The sequence below is a fragment of the Ceratotherium simum genome, chromosome 26 (assembly GCF_057802395.1).
Source record: "Ceratotherium simum simum isolate JZ-2026a chromosome 26, ASM5780239v1, whole genome shotgun sequence".
NCBI classification, from domain to species: Eukaryota; Metazoa; Chordata; class Mammalia; order Perissodactyla; family Rhinocerotidae; genus Ceratotherium; species Ceratotherium simum.
Genome location: NC_141925.1, coordinates 3,603,913 through 3,618,676, shown reverse-complemented (window position 1 = coordinate 3,618,676; position 14,764 = coordinate 3,603,913). Strand labels below are relative to the sequence as shown.

The 14,764-nt window shown below is 41.8% G+C and overlaps 1 protein-coding gene across 5 annotated transcripts in view; it reads left to right on the top strand.

Annotated features, from left to right (window-relative positions):
* Positions 1 to 14,764, top strand: part of CREBBP (CREB binding lysine acetyltransferase) — a 133,152-nt gene that overhangs the window by 103,634 nt on the left and 14,754 nt on the right. For 3 of the 5 annotated variants that reach the window (XM_087449547.1, XM_087449549.1, XM_087449546.1), the window contains 6 exons: positions 520 to 759; positions 1,210 to 1,298; positions 6,685 to 6,795; positions 8,316 to 8,372; positions 11,600 to 11,677; positions 11,994 to 12,061. In XM_087449547.1, the coding sequence (XP_087305673.1) occupies positions 520 to 759; positions 1,210 to 1,298; positions 6,685 to 6,795; positions 8,316 to 8,372; positions 11,600 to 11,677; positions 11,994 to 12,061 (643 nt within the window). The remainder of the gene's footprint in view (positions 1 to 519; positions 760 to 1,209; positions 1,299 to 6,684; positions 6,796 to 8,315; positions 8,373 to 11,599; positions 11,678 to 11,993; positions 12,062 to 14,764) is intronic. The other 2 variants (XM_087449548.1, XM_004438123.3) reach the window with 1 other exon arrangement.

Sequence of the window (14,764 nt, the reverse complement as noted above, 5' to 3'; positions counted from 1 at the left end):
ATAATTTTATTTATTTATTTATTTTTCCCCCCAAAGCCCCAGTAGATAGTTGAATGTCATAGTTGCACATCCTTCTAGTTGCTGTATGTGGGACGCGGCATGGCCGGAGAAGCAGTACGTCGGTGCGCGCCCAGGATCCGAACCTGGGCCGCCAGCAGCAGAGTGCGCGCACTTAACCGCTAAGCCACGGGGCCGGCCCTAAACAATTTTTTTAATATTATTTTTCTTTAACTTTGCCTTTGAAGTTAATATTAATTACAGTTTTAGATTAGTTACAATTACATTAATTATATTAACTAATAGAATTAATTAATGTAATAATTGTAATACATAAATTACAATTTTAGATAGTAAAATCAGAGGAAGATTGAGGTTATTTGCTTTTCAATTCTCGTTTTTTACTATTGGAAATGGAAGTTGTTCTGGTACTATCTATTTTATTTTAAGATAAAGCTGCCGGATAAGGCTGGCGTTTGGAATTTGGGGGATCTACTAGACTGAGACCATTTTGTCTTTAAGGATTATTTTGACATTGTGAAGAATCCAATGGACCTTTCTACTATCAAGCGGAAGCTGGATACAGGGCAGTACCAAGAACCCTGGCAGTATGTGGATGATGTCTGGCTCATGTTCAACAATGCCTGGCTCTATAATCGTAAGACATCCCGGGTCTATAAGTTCTGCAGTAAACTCGCAGAGGTCTTTGAGCAAGAAATTGACCCTGTAATGCAGTCCCTTGGATATTGCTGTGGACGCAAGGTACAGTTTAAACTTCTTCTGGAAAATGAACTTCCCTGGTAAATCTCTCCAAAAAAGAGTATTATGATGATATGATAGACTCAACATTTTGGTCACACCTGTGTGCTGGGAAGTGCCCAGATGCAGTCTGGTCTTTTGTAAAACAATTGACTGCCTGAAGCGATGTAATGGATGATCAAAGCTAGAGGGGCTTATTGGGGAGGCCTTGGGTTTGGCCTTTCTGGCTGCCCCTGTGTCCATTCATTTGTCTGTAATAAATATCTCTTAGATACTAACTCTGTTGCACTGTATCTAAAAATGTCTTTAAATAGCTATGAAAAGTGTTAGAATACTATTCAGTGTACCAACAGAAAAAATTGACCAGCTGAATCTAACTCTCCGTAGTGGGCTAAAATGTTGCATGACAATAAATGGGATGTATTTTTAGTATTTTCTCCTTTGTTTTTGCAGTATGAGTTTTCCCCACAGACTTTATGCTGCTATGGGAAGCAGCTGTGTACAATTCCTCGAGATGCTGCATACTACAGCTATCAGAATAGGTAAGCATCGAATAGTTTCATGGATTATGGGGAAAAAAGGAAGGTCTTAGGGCAAGACATGCTGTCCTGACTGTAGCCCACGGACATTATGTCTTTCTTGACGTTCCAGTGAAAAGGGCCACAATTTCAGTGCTTCTCAGTCACTCAGAGAGGCGCCCACGGTCTCTTAATTGTAAAGCATGCTTATACAGTATAAAAATTTAAGCTCAAAACTGCTTGCTATACTTGGATCAGGTACGTGCTTTAAGCCATCATCTCTCTAAAATGTAACCATGTAAGAAAGAGTCTGGAATTGAGAGTAACTCTAATAAAGGATGGCATGCCTTTTTCAAGATATTAATAAAGTTGAAATATTTTATTTTACTATTTCCTGTGTAAATATTTGCCTAGATAATTTGGCCTGGACAGTGTGATGGAAAGACTTATATCAATGCTAATTCATTAAAAAAATAGACTTTTTTTTTTAATTAGTAGTACAATACAGAATGAGATCTGGTGTTTTTATTGAGTTCAGGAATAACTCCTCTGTTATAAGATGGCTGTTTCAGGGTTTTTCGAGTGGTAGGTATGCTTGAGAAATATTTACTATTCTCTTGAACAAATCTGGAGAATAGATCTCCTATCTTAAGTAGAGGGAGAGTGAAAATCATAGTTTTTATTGTTGATTCCCCAACAAAATTTTTTTTGTTTTTGTATTTAAAAATACAGCTTCAATAGTTTTGGGGTTGTTTTGAAATTTAAGCTTATTTGTATCCCTTGCTTTAAGCGACCACATGTTGCTATAGCATGAGGACATCACGCCTTGAAGCACAGGTTGTAAATCTTGGTCCAACTCAATTACATTGCCTCCGTTTTATGAATCAGCAACTAGATTCTTTATGTAACCAAGATGGAGAAGCTTTGTGCCTATTCTTTGTCTTTAGGTTCAGGTATTAAATGTCACATTAGGGTTTGATATGTTGATTATTTTGATCTTGTTTGCTTATAGTAATTACATATGTTCTCATATTTCAAAGAAGATAAGTAGAGGACTTTTAGTTATTTGTTCAAAGGTACATGATCAGGCCTGAATGATTTGGAATTTTGAAATTATTTTTCTTCCAATTATATATTTTTTAATTTTAAAAAAATATCCAACCATATTAAGATAATAACTCCCGTCAGAATCCTATTTTTTTAAAAAAAAGAACTTTTGACCTAAAAATGTCTCAAGGAAAGGTTTTTAAGCCTTGCCCAGCTCACCTATCCTAGTACTGTTCGCTATAGTGAAGTACGGGTGTGAGGGGAAAAGATGGACGTCCCCAGAAAGACATTCTGCTGGAAGTGCAGCCTGTACAATTGTCCTGCTGAAAATATTTTAACATTTGGAGTTTAATTTCTCTCTTCGCTTGCCCTTCTATCAGTAGAAGCATTTTAAGATCAAGTTTGAACATTATTGATTCCATTGATACCATTGATACCATTATACCTTCATAATGGAATCTCTCCCATAATGACAAGTGTTGTTCTAGAAGTTCTGGCCCCTCCATTTACAGTTTTAGCCCCATGACCTTCAGAGCATCTCATGATATCAAGCTTAACCTTCCTGTCCATGATATGGACCCAGTAATACCTTACCAAACAGCCTCGGTTATCGGTCTCCGATGAGATAATGAATAGGAATTCACTTTGGAAACTGATCTGTGCCAAGCAAAATAAAGTTATGAAATCTTAAGAGAATAGGTTAAAATTGAAAAACACCCCTGTTCCTGGGTGCCCAACATGGTTCTTCTAGAAGGAAGGACAGACAGCAGATTGCTTGCCACTGTCTCTAGAGTGTGGAGGCCTTTTCATTGGTACTTGCACTGTTCCTGGGTACTTTGGGACCTTGCTTTTGCTGATTTGCACAGGTTTTGGCCATATTTAAGTTGAGAGCAATTAAAGTTCAGTAGAACTGAGAGCATCAGGCTACAGGACTGTCCCCTTGGAGGAGGTTGTTGATGGAGTGCAGACACAGGATAGTTTTGAAAGTTCTGAAATGTCTGATTTTATTTCTATGTAGAACTTCATTTTTACTAAACAACATAACGTATTCTTTTAAGAGTAGAAGCATAAATAAAGGAGTTCTGTTTTATTAGTAATACATTTTAAAAGTAGGCATCCTGCTCCTTGGCTGAATCTCACAAGGTGTGCTTTCTAGAATACTGAACTGAAGAGGTTAACATGTTGTAATTCTAAGAAAGCATTGGCCTAATTCTACGATGGACATGTTATCTACTGACATTTTTGTTCTCAACTTGGACTATTTATGAACACTGTGGTGTTCTTTTGAATAACTGTTTTGGCGCTTATAGTCCTAAACCGTTTGGGCACTTAGAACAATAGAAAATCCTGCAGACCATTTAAACAAGTGACACTAACATGTAAACCAGCGCATGGTTATATTTTCACTTGTTTCCATACTTTGAAAATTTGAAGTAACTCATGTTGGGAAAACTGCTCTAGAGATTTTTCAGTTATTATCTATAGATAAGATAGGTATTATCTATAGATATCCCAGTTATTTTTATATACTTATATGGTACTTAAAACAATCTGCATTTGAAAATTTACTCCATACATTAAATTACCCTTACAGAGAAACTATGCAGTTACATTGTGCTAACTTGAGGTACCCAGATGTACCTCATCGTAGGATTATGTGAAGTATTTCTCCTTTGCAATTCCATATTCATCAAATGGCTTCCTTCACACAAGGCAGAATGTCAGCTAGGCTTTTAACAGTTGAAAAGTGAACTTCTGAACCATTTGTATTTCCAGTGTGAATAAAGTTTGGACTAGGTAATAAGATAGGGATAATCTGGCATTAACATCCGTCACCCAGTGATTGCCAGGATGGTTTCAGCCGATTTGGCTAGATGGGTGACCGTGCCCTCTCCTGTGGGTCGTCGTCTCTCAGAAGGGTACTGAAGTGAGGCGCTGGGCCCCCGCCCTCTCCCCTTCTTAAACCTGAACAGATTTGACTCTTCCGATGTCTCTGGCATTGCTTTGGGACAGGCATTAGAGTGTATTAACTATCTGTCCCTCCCAGTTTCTGACCCTGAGGTTCTTCAGGGATGGAAGTTAGTTACACACAGAGCGTAGGTTTCTGTGGCCACTCCAGGGCTGCTGTTCAGCCGTTAGTGCTTCATTCTGGGCCAGTTTCCTCCACTGGAAAATGCTGGATTTATGATTCTTGTTTCCTGGAGGTTGCTGGAGTTAATGTCCTGCTTGAATAAAAGCTAAGAATTTGCCCAGGATTTTAAAACTGTTTACGCTCACATAATTATCATGGAAATTCCATTTCAGAATGTGTTCAGGGTCCTCTTGGCTATCTTGCAGTGGCTGATGTGTGATCTTAAAATGAACTGGAACACTCAATTCCAAGTTTTATTTTTAGAAGGGAACTATTTGGCATTGAGGGGATATCTTTTTTGCATATTCTTCTGGTTGCCACTGAGGTAGTTTATCGTGCCTCTACTTTAGTTCTTTCTTGCTGCTGCTTATCGTGCCCTCCTGCACATGGAAATTCTTCTTACTATGTGATTTCAAGGCTCCATAAGAATATATACAAAATAATGAATATTATTGCTCTAGTTCATTCAGAAAAAAAGATAGTTTTTTTTTAAAAAACAGCAATGTTGATTTGTTTGTTCTGGTCAGAGTATTTAATCTTGGCAGAATTCATTGATTGAATTAGTCCTAAATAAACTGGTCCCAGCAAGAAATGTTCATTAATCCAGTTGCTACTCACAGTGAATCTGTCATGTTCCTCATCAACAAACTGAAAAATTGGGTAATCTTGAGATGTGGCATGCTCTAAAGTTTTATGCTTTTAATTTACTGTATGTGTTTAGTTAGTGGAATATAGCAGACAGAATGCTCAATTTGTTTAGTTAAGATTAGAAGTAGAAACTTGTGGGGGACCTATTTTAGTGGTAATGAAGACAAACTGGCCAGGCGGTGGCCTAACCCTCAGCCGTTTGTCGCCGTGTGTGCGTGAGTGAGTGAGACCGCCAGCTGCCGCGTCTCCTTCTGCGCTTGTTGGTTCAGTGTGGTGCTCTGAGTCTCGTCACAGTGTCTGTAACACTAATCCTCTTGGCATCTTGTAGATGTAGTTTCGAGCACTAAAACCGCATTTTATTGTGCTGCCGTTGCTACCTTATACTCATCCTTTTTGCTTGTATAATTCACCTCCATTCAGCTTGTTTATTTTTACAGTATTCTTGTGTGCCCATCTTGTTTTATGCAGCATCAGTCTGCATTTTTGTTTATTTCTCATTCGTGTCCTTTCCAAACATTTAATAGTTTTTATTTTAATTGTTTTTATTTGATAGCTTGAGCCCAGGCTCTATATTATCGTATAAGAAATTGGGGTAATGGATAATTTCTCAAATGCAGATTGTGCTTTAAAGATTAACTCTCTAAATTTGCTTAACTTGGATTGTCACCAAGTCAGAGCAGTCAATCACTGAGTATCTCAGATTGATGAATGATTGGTCCCAGTACCAAAAAGTTTAAATCAAAGCTTAGAATTCAATTTTAAAAGTCTTTAAGATTGGTCATGGATTTACATATATTGTATTGCTTATACAATATATCACATTTTTTTCTCTGTATATTCTTATTGATAAATGGCTGGAAAGTGTTTGACCCCAACTACATTTCTGTTAAATGTTTGTCTAGAGTATGGATTTGGTTTCATTTGTATTGTAACCCAATTAGCCAAGTGATTAACATGAGAAAAATTACAGGAAAAATTAAAACCAGTTCTGAGTGCTCAACATTTTCGTATCTTTAAAGATCTGGCTTAATACTGGAAATAAAATCTCTGAATTGCTGTCAAGCATAAATTTTCTGTTTTGAAAAATAAAGCTGTTTCAGTTTAAATTGCTTTTTTAAGGCCTTTTGTTAGACTGTTTTGTTCAAAGTAAATTTTTTCCATCTCAAACCCTGGAGTTATATTTGATTTTCTCTAAGTAATAACAAAATTCAAACTTCTAAATTTAGCTCCTTGCAATTTTAGTATTAACAACTCCTTGAAAACATTTGCATCTTGGAGCTGGCCCCAGCCCAGTCGTTGTTAGTGATGATGGCCTGTGATGTGTACAATGAGACCGAATGCTAATCAATGCTTTGCCTTGGCTTTCTGCTCTGTGTTGTCTTGGTGTTTGCGTCTTACCTTCATGTCTGTGCTGTGTTCCCTTCCCTGTTCTCTAATCCTGCCCCTCCCCACCTGCCCCTCTTCCTTCCATTGTCCTCACTGACCCATCAATCAACCAACAACGCCCCCCCTTCGTCGTGGTGATCTGCCCTGCTCTGATTGGTGGCTTCGTTGCTTGGGTGGCTGTGTGTTATGATGGACCAGTTCACCCAAGTATGGCCTTCTTGCTGACAGGTATCATTTCTGTGAGAAGTGTTTCACAGAGATCCAGGGGGAGAATGTTACCCTGGGTGACGACCCTTCACAACCCCAGACGTAAGTATCATCCTGTCATTTTTCTCGGGGGTGACTCTTAATTGTTTTTTTCTTCTTGTCCATGATTAAAAGGGAAGTACCACTGCCTTTTTGACTTTTGTGTAGTGTATTTTTTCCTGTTAACTATGCCCATGTTCATGCTTTAAACTGTAGCTATTTTAACTGAACACTGTTCAAGACTATGATGCACTAGCCCCCACTGCAGTTCACTAGCTCTCTCCACCTTGCTCTGTCTCTTCTTTTAAAACACTTGCTTTTTCCTGGTAGCTCTCAACCTCCATTGGGGGAAATTGTAAATTTTCATTTACACGTAAAAAACCAGGTAACCCTATTCACAAAACTGGCAGTAGCAAAAAATGAGTCTTCTGTGCATTCCCTATCTTGAGCATTTAGTCAGTCTCCCTCTGAAACCCCCATCCTTTAAGTTGTGGAGCTAGTAGAAGGCAGATGATGAGATCCCAAAGTGTAAATGTGTCTCCTTCCTCCTGGAGGCTTGACTCTTGGTCACTGGCTCCAACACGGACAGACATGAGTTGGTTCATTCCTTTCTTCACTGAGTTCACCTTTTCCTCCCTGAGGCTTATCCTCTGATGGAGTTACTTTTGAGTGGCCAGACTGTCAGAATGTGGCAAGAAAAAGCACATCCACAGATTGGGTGGTCAACTCATTTATATGCTTGAGATACCTAAAAACCTGCCAGCCAATATATCTGCCCAGGACTGCCAGCGTTTTGTGGTTCTCTTTTCTTCTGACTCTGCCATGATTACTGCCACCCTGGGAAGTCTACTAGTGTGGCTGTCCCCCATGGAAGCAGTTTGCAGCAGTGTTGGACACTTATTCTGCACCTCAGATTTACTTCATTCATATGCAGAACAAACCATAGCCACTTGTAAGACATACACACCAAAACGACAGAAATTCTACATATTCCATTTATTTTTATATCCCTTGTCTTAATTCTTTGGTCCAATTGTGTGATTAATAACTGGATTGTATAATACCATGAATCAGAAATAATTCACATATACACTGATCATAACAAAAAGACCGTAGAAACCAAATACTTAGCGCTTTAAGAATAAGTAAAATATCCCCAAGTAGATGGTGACCTTGTGTCATTGAGGGAATATTGTAATTACAAGAATTGGTTATACCAATATTGGTCAAATTCTGTAGCTGTTCACCATGTAGATTTGATTGAAAACTAACAGGTTGGAATCTCAACACAATTTTACCGTCATATTGTAACTAGTCTTAATGAAATCTTGTAATAAGTGCTGATGATAGTTGGGAGGAAATATTCCAAGGAAGAGAGAAAAATAAATGGTAGTGCTTTCTGTGGAAGTCAGTTTTCTATGTTCATGCCATCATTACATCTACTTAAGATTTCAGCTGACCATCATTTACTTTTTATTTGAAGAACTAGTCACAGAATAATATCCCAGAGACCCTATAGCTTATACTCAACAGATAAATTTAGTTAAGTGACTTTTTTTTTCTTTATTTTTTTTTCAAACAAGAACAATTTCAAAGGATCAGTTTGAAAAGAAGAAAAATGATACCTTAGATCCTGAACCGTGAGTATATGGCTATTTCTTTCTGACTTTTAGTTTCAGATCAGCAAAGTTCTTCCTTCTGATTGGATTGTGGGAGAAGATATTGAAAATACATTGCCCTGGGTGGAATTTATTCTGTGAAATTATTTCAGATATGGATTCTTTTTTTTACTCACACAAAATATGTATGTCTCTGTAGCATGCTTTCTGGTTACTGAATTCTGACAATGATAAGATTAGAAGGAGGTTTTGGTTCTGTTAGAATCCCTCTAATAACTTGGTCATCGATGTCTTTAAGAAGCCATTTAGGGCCAGCCCCGTGGCTTAGCGCTTAAGTGCGCGCGCTCCGCTGCTGGCAAGCCGGGTTTGGATCCCGGGCGCGCACCGACGCACTGCTTCTCCGGCCATGCTGAGGCCGTGTCCCACATACAGCAACTAGAAGGATATGCGGCTATGACATACAACTATCTACTGGTGCTTTGGGGGAAAAATAAATAAATTAAAAAAATTAAAAAAAAAAAAAGCCATTTAGTGTGAATCTTTAGAGCCCAAAGGTAGGAATATTTGGTGGAGTAGTGCTAGTATCCGTTAAAGGGAAATTTCAGAAAGAAAACCTCTCAGAAACCACTTTCTAAGAATAAACAATGGGAAGCGTGTTGTATGTTCTTGCCACTGTCATTGGTGCGGTATATTTTCAAAGGCTGTTGTCAAGTACTTTACTTTCCTCCAGTGATCGGTGAGAATGCTGTATTTGCAAAGTTTGCTTTGTGATAGCCCCTAAAGAGGCTTCAGAGCTCCTTCAGTGTGGTGGCCCCTCCCAGGTCCTCAAAGCCGAGTCCTGGGGGCACCCCAGTATGTGGAGATGCCACTGTGTTCTGTCACTCTGGTGAATGCCCACACAGGGCTGCGTGGTGAGCGCAGGCTCCAGCACCACTGGGTGTTGGGGAAATGTGAGTGTGGTGCGTCCAGAGCTGAGAAACAGGTCCTTGCCTCCTGGGCCCTGACCCCTCAGCTCCAGGGAGGCCAATCGCCGCAGTGGAAGACACAGACTTTCCATCTAGGCCTCATTTTGAAACTTCACTTTCCTGTTGAGAGCTCAGTCTCTCCTACTAACAGTGCCCAAGTGGAGGCACGTTGGTTACTAGAGCCCAAGCCTCAGTAGAGTGCCTGGTGCATGGGGAAGTGCCCCCGTGTCTTTAACAACCAGTGGGTTGTTTGTCCTGGTCATCTGTGTCCCTGTTCACATCATGTCCTCCCCTGGACAGTTTTCCAGTTTCACTGCAATTTATGTTCACTTTTTGATTTCAAAATACATTACATTGAAATACTAGGTGCCAGGCAGTGGGGAATACATGGATGAATAAGGGGGGGGCGGCTCCATCCTTCAGTTATTCTTCTTCCAGTAGAAGAGACAGATGGATCATAGCGCAGACAGCAGGAGGCAGTAAGGTGGTCCAGAAATGAAGGGCCCCGGCCTGGGCAGAGCGGCGTCCTAGAGAAAGTGACACTTATCTGGAAACAGGTGTTGGGGGAGGGGCAGAGTATCACAAAGGAAAGAAAGAACACAGAATGTTCAACGACACTACAGTACCGACACTACAGGTGAGCGCCAGTAGTCGGCAGGTAGGGAGTGTGGATGGAGCCCCACAAGATGAGGAGGCATAGGGCACTCGGTTCTTTGACATGTAGATTTCCTCCTGTACGTGCTGCAGTGGTTTGAAGGACGTCATTAGTTTCTGTTCTGGAAAGAGCCCCCTGGATCTGTGAGGTGGATTCATCAGGAGAGGGAAGGACTTTGCTCCCTAACAGGGAGACTAGTTAGGAGACTTAGAGGGGCAACTGGGCAGGAGGTGGAAGCCTGACCTAAAGGAGGACCTGGGGGAGAAGAGGCCACACCATAGGGTGAGGGAAGGGCCCGTCTAAGTGGTGGCTTAGGTAAGTGCATGAACAGGAAACACAGGAAGGGGAGGCAGGCCATTGGTTAATAATAGGAGTGAGGAGAGCTCGAAATTCTAAGTTGATAGAATAGGGTCTAGAACTTAAGTATATCATATATTTTTTTTATTTTCCTCTTCCCTGATGTGGGAGGGCAGAGTTGAGAATGGGTATCTTTGGAGCAGGCACAGAAACTGAGGGAGTTGTTGCCTGCTGACCTTTTAACTTCTTAACCCAGGGGATGAGCTCAATTGCTGAGATTTCAGAGAAGGCGCTGATTGAGGGTGATGCAGCACTTGAGGAAGGAGCGAAGGTTGGGAACAGCCATTGTAGAGAAGGGCGGGGTGCGACAGCACAGGACAGCTGGAGAATACTGGAGGACAACCAATTAGTGGTGCTGCTGTTTTGCACGGTTTTGTGTGTGTGTGTGTCCTTTTTTTCCTTCAACGGAACAGGTACAGGAGAGCTGGGTTCACTCGATTCATGGTTGAAGGCTTGCTCAGCAAGGGCAGTGGAAGGATCAGGGGCCAGGGACTCTACGGACAGTAGGCGAGAGCATACATCAGGTTCCAGGGCTCGTCATGTAGGCTGATAGGAAGAGCCTGAACCCTGGAGAGTTTGGGGCTTCCACAAGGTGTAAGTTTTAGTGGCGGTAAGAGAGTGGCTGAAAAAAGAGGTCTTGACCTTCAAGCATGTTGGCAATTAAGATTCCCAGGTGAGGTAACAGCCCAGTTGAGCCACCTTGGGGGCTGTGGCGGAGGACGGGCTGTGCAGGGTGCCCCCTTGCTTCCCTGGCTTTCCTTGAATAAAGGCTGTCATTTCCCAGTCAGCTTGGCACTTCCCACCTTTGTCACTGACTCAGAGCAGACGCTTCCATGCCTAGGCTTAAGAGCAAGTGTTTATAACGCTGTTAAGTATTGTTCTCTGTTATTTCGGTCAGTTTAGGCATATGCTGTCACCTAGAGCAAGCATTGGTCTTGAAAATGTGTAGTAATATCAGAAATACTGACCTATAAAATATGCCTTTATCATAGAAATTTTTAAAAGTAAAGTTTCATTTCTGGTTGTAAAGGAGATTGGGAGAAAAAAGGAATGAGACATTTGTACAAAGAAGGGCAGCAAGTCACCTTTTCCTAAAGAAAATTTCATACTGATGCATTTTTAAAATACAGCTGAGTCAATCAACAGGTCATTAATGCCACAGATAATCGAAGTAATCAGGAGGAGGCGGTGTGAACACAATGCACAGGCTCCTGCAGACTACTCCGCTGTGGGTTCCATGTATGTTACAGCGTGCTTTCTTTGTCTTCCAGTTTTGTTGATTGCAAGGAGTGTGGCCGGAAGATGCATCAGATTTGTGTTTTACACTATGATATCATTTGGCCTTCAGGGTGAGTAATTTCCTGTGAGCTTGGGAAGGGGAAACCAGCTCTGCACAGAGTGGACTCCTGCTGCTGCTACTGCTGCTGCGTTTCATTCATTGTTGTCAGCCTGAATCAGCAATTAAGATGGATGGCAGTTGGTTCTCAATTTAAGTTTTAAGTGTTTGCCCGCTGTAGGAATTGTAGACTCAAAGCAGTCTGCCTCTTCACTGTTGTATAATGATGCGATTTAAACTGCCAACGACGTATTTTAGTGCTACATTTCACTGGTTTGGCAACATATACTGTTTCATATAATCTGATCACACCCATTATTTGTTTGCAGCTTTGTGTGCGACAACTGCTTGAAGAAAACTGGCAGAACTCGAAAAGAAAACAAATTCAGTGCTAAGAGTAAGTTGTGGAAGGATTTCTGTTTTGTGCTGTGTCTGTTGTAGAAACTTATATAAATTTTCCCAGTCTTCCTTTGGTTCCTCTCAAGACCTGGCTTTAGAGCTCACTTGTTCAAGGTTTTTATCTGTGAGTTTGTTTTCTAATACTTTGTATTTTTCTTGTCTTACCCTTAAAGAAAATCATTTGGCTTGATCTTTATGTGAAAGTCAACTTTATGATCAGTCTGTGTTTTAGATGCAAGTTTAGAAAGCTTAGGTATATAGTAAACTTTGTAACTTCTGAGAGAGAAAATTTGTCAGCAGGTACTTCTCAAGTAGCTTAGAAATAACCCCTCCTCCCCCGACAGCACAACACCCATACTGACGTCCTGTTGTGACCAGCACACTAAGCCCTGGGCCCATGTACGGGTGGCCATTTGCCTGTCGGGAGGTGTGGACCCTGCTGTTGTGAGGCAGCAACCCTCTCGGGCCGGCTGGGAATCGGCCACTGTCCACCCAGGACTGGCGGAGCCTGGTATGCATGAAGACTTGGACATGTCGCTCCTGTGTTTAGAGCAGCTGCTGTTGTCCATACATAAGTAAGGGAGCACTCTTTTGCTCCTAGAAGTGACTCTTCATAGGTGGTCTTGATGTTTTTAGAGGTAGCATTCTTTTCAAAAGTGTATAATATGTAATCTTTGTCAACTCAGCTCTCAAGTGCTGGGGACCACCTTCTGCAGCGTGGCGTTGGCGGGCTGTCCTTCTGCAGAGTTAACAGTAGACCTGAATAAGAATAAGAAAGCTGCCTGCAGTGGTGCCTCCAAAGCTCACTTACGTAGTTCTCTCTGCAGCTCCTGCTTTTCTCCAGCAGGACAGGTGACAAGCACACTGCTCAGGGCATCCCCAACAAGAGCCAGGCCGTCTGAAGAGCTGAGAGTGGAAGAGATGGGATGGAGGGAGAGGTCATGTACTGGGGGGAAGGAGGGCAGGGAAGCAGGCAAGGAGGAAGCCACTCTGTAGGCTTCCAAGTCAGTGTTAATTCAAGTTCCAACTCTGTCGTTACCAAAATCCACAGTTATCCTGTAACTTAAACTCACTCTTGTAAGACCTTTTGAAATATTGATGAACGCACTGACTATTGTAATATTTCTCTTTAGATTAGGGTTTCTCAACTGAGCCACTGTTGACATTGGGGCCAGATAATTCTTTGTTACGAGGGCTGTCCTGTACTTTGTAGCATTTTAGCAGCATCCCTGGCCACTGTTCACTAATGCCAGTAACACTACCCCCACCCCCCATGAGTGGTGGCCATCAGAAATATCTCTCCAAACATTGCCAAATGTTCCCTGGAGGACGCAGTTGCCCCAAGTAAGAAACCCTGCTTTAGAGGATCCGTTCTGAGGGACATCACTAAAGCGGTCAGCAACTGAGAAACAGTTCTCTTGGCCAAAGCTTCAGTGACCAAAACAGAATTGCCCGAAGAGCTAGGCCTCAATAGAAGTGTCCTTGTGGCTGGAAGGGACAGAGATGGAGGTGTGGGGGCTGGTGCAAGAGCCCAAGAGCTGGCCCAGCCCCACCCCCACCCTGTGTCCAGAGCATGGTGGGGAAAGACATGTGGACCTTTGTTAGATGAGCTTTAAAGATCTAGAGGATTCACTTACAGAGAAGAACCTTAGAAGCCTAGTGGTTCAAACAAAAAACACTCATTTTTTGTTTGATCATGTATTAGCACAGTCTTTGCAAGTGTCCACAGGGCACTAAGGAAAGGTTACTTCATTCGTACTTGCACTGACTTAGAGTTGACAGTACCTTCCAGCTGCTGGTCAGTGAATGAATCTCAGTGACTGACCATCTACCCAAACCCCCCCTACCACCACATACCACACACAACTCAACTCAGGTGGTTAAAGGGGAAAAGGAAACAACTACAAATGCATTCGAGATTGAGTAAGACAGTGTTTCTACTGTGCTATGTTATGAAAAGTCTTCCTAAAAAAGATACAGCCGGAGGTCAGAAAGCAAAAGGCTGAAGGATTTGATCACATAAAGAGAAATAAAAGACCTCCATCACACAACTGGGTGAAAATGTACACTGAATGCCTGGGGGGTATGGTTTAAAGTGTTCATTTTAGACTCAGCAGTTCCACTTCTATGCATGTGTCCTACAAAGATCTTTGCAATTCGTGTAAAGGCGCGTACAGGACATACACTGCAGCACGGTGTGGGGTGATGTGATGGGAAGGTGGAAACGAGTGGCTGAAAGGATACAGCTGCTCTATGGGCAACTGGGAAGCGGTGTAAGAATGAGGCAGAGCTGTGTGTGCTGAATGGAAAGAGATCTGAGACCTGACATGCAGGGCAAGGGCCTGCTGCATAGATATCCGTGTGGCCTGAAACACACGTTCACGTGCTCGCCACACAGATGAGAATAGCCCTTCTTTAATACATGTCCACGTGCCACACGGATGAGAATAATCCCCCAGGAAAAACTGCATCCCCAGTGTCCATATCTCTAAGCACCTGCTGGCTGCTCTCCACATTTTCACTGTGACTTCCTACTCACAGGGGACATGGGGGAGTGCCTCTCCAGCCCTCTTAACATCTTCACAGTGCTCAATTTGATGCCTATAATGAGATTGTGAAAAACTGTCTCCTTTAAATGTCTGGCTTTTTAGTACAGATAATTCAGGTGATTTGAAGAAAAAAGTAAAGAGCTAATTTTAAA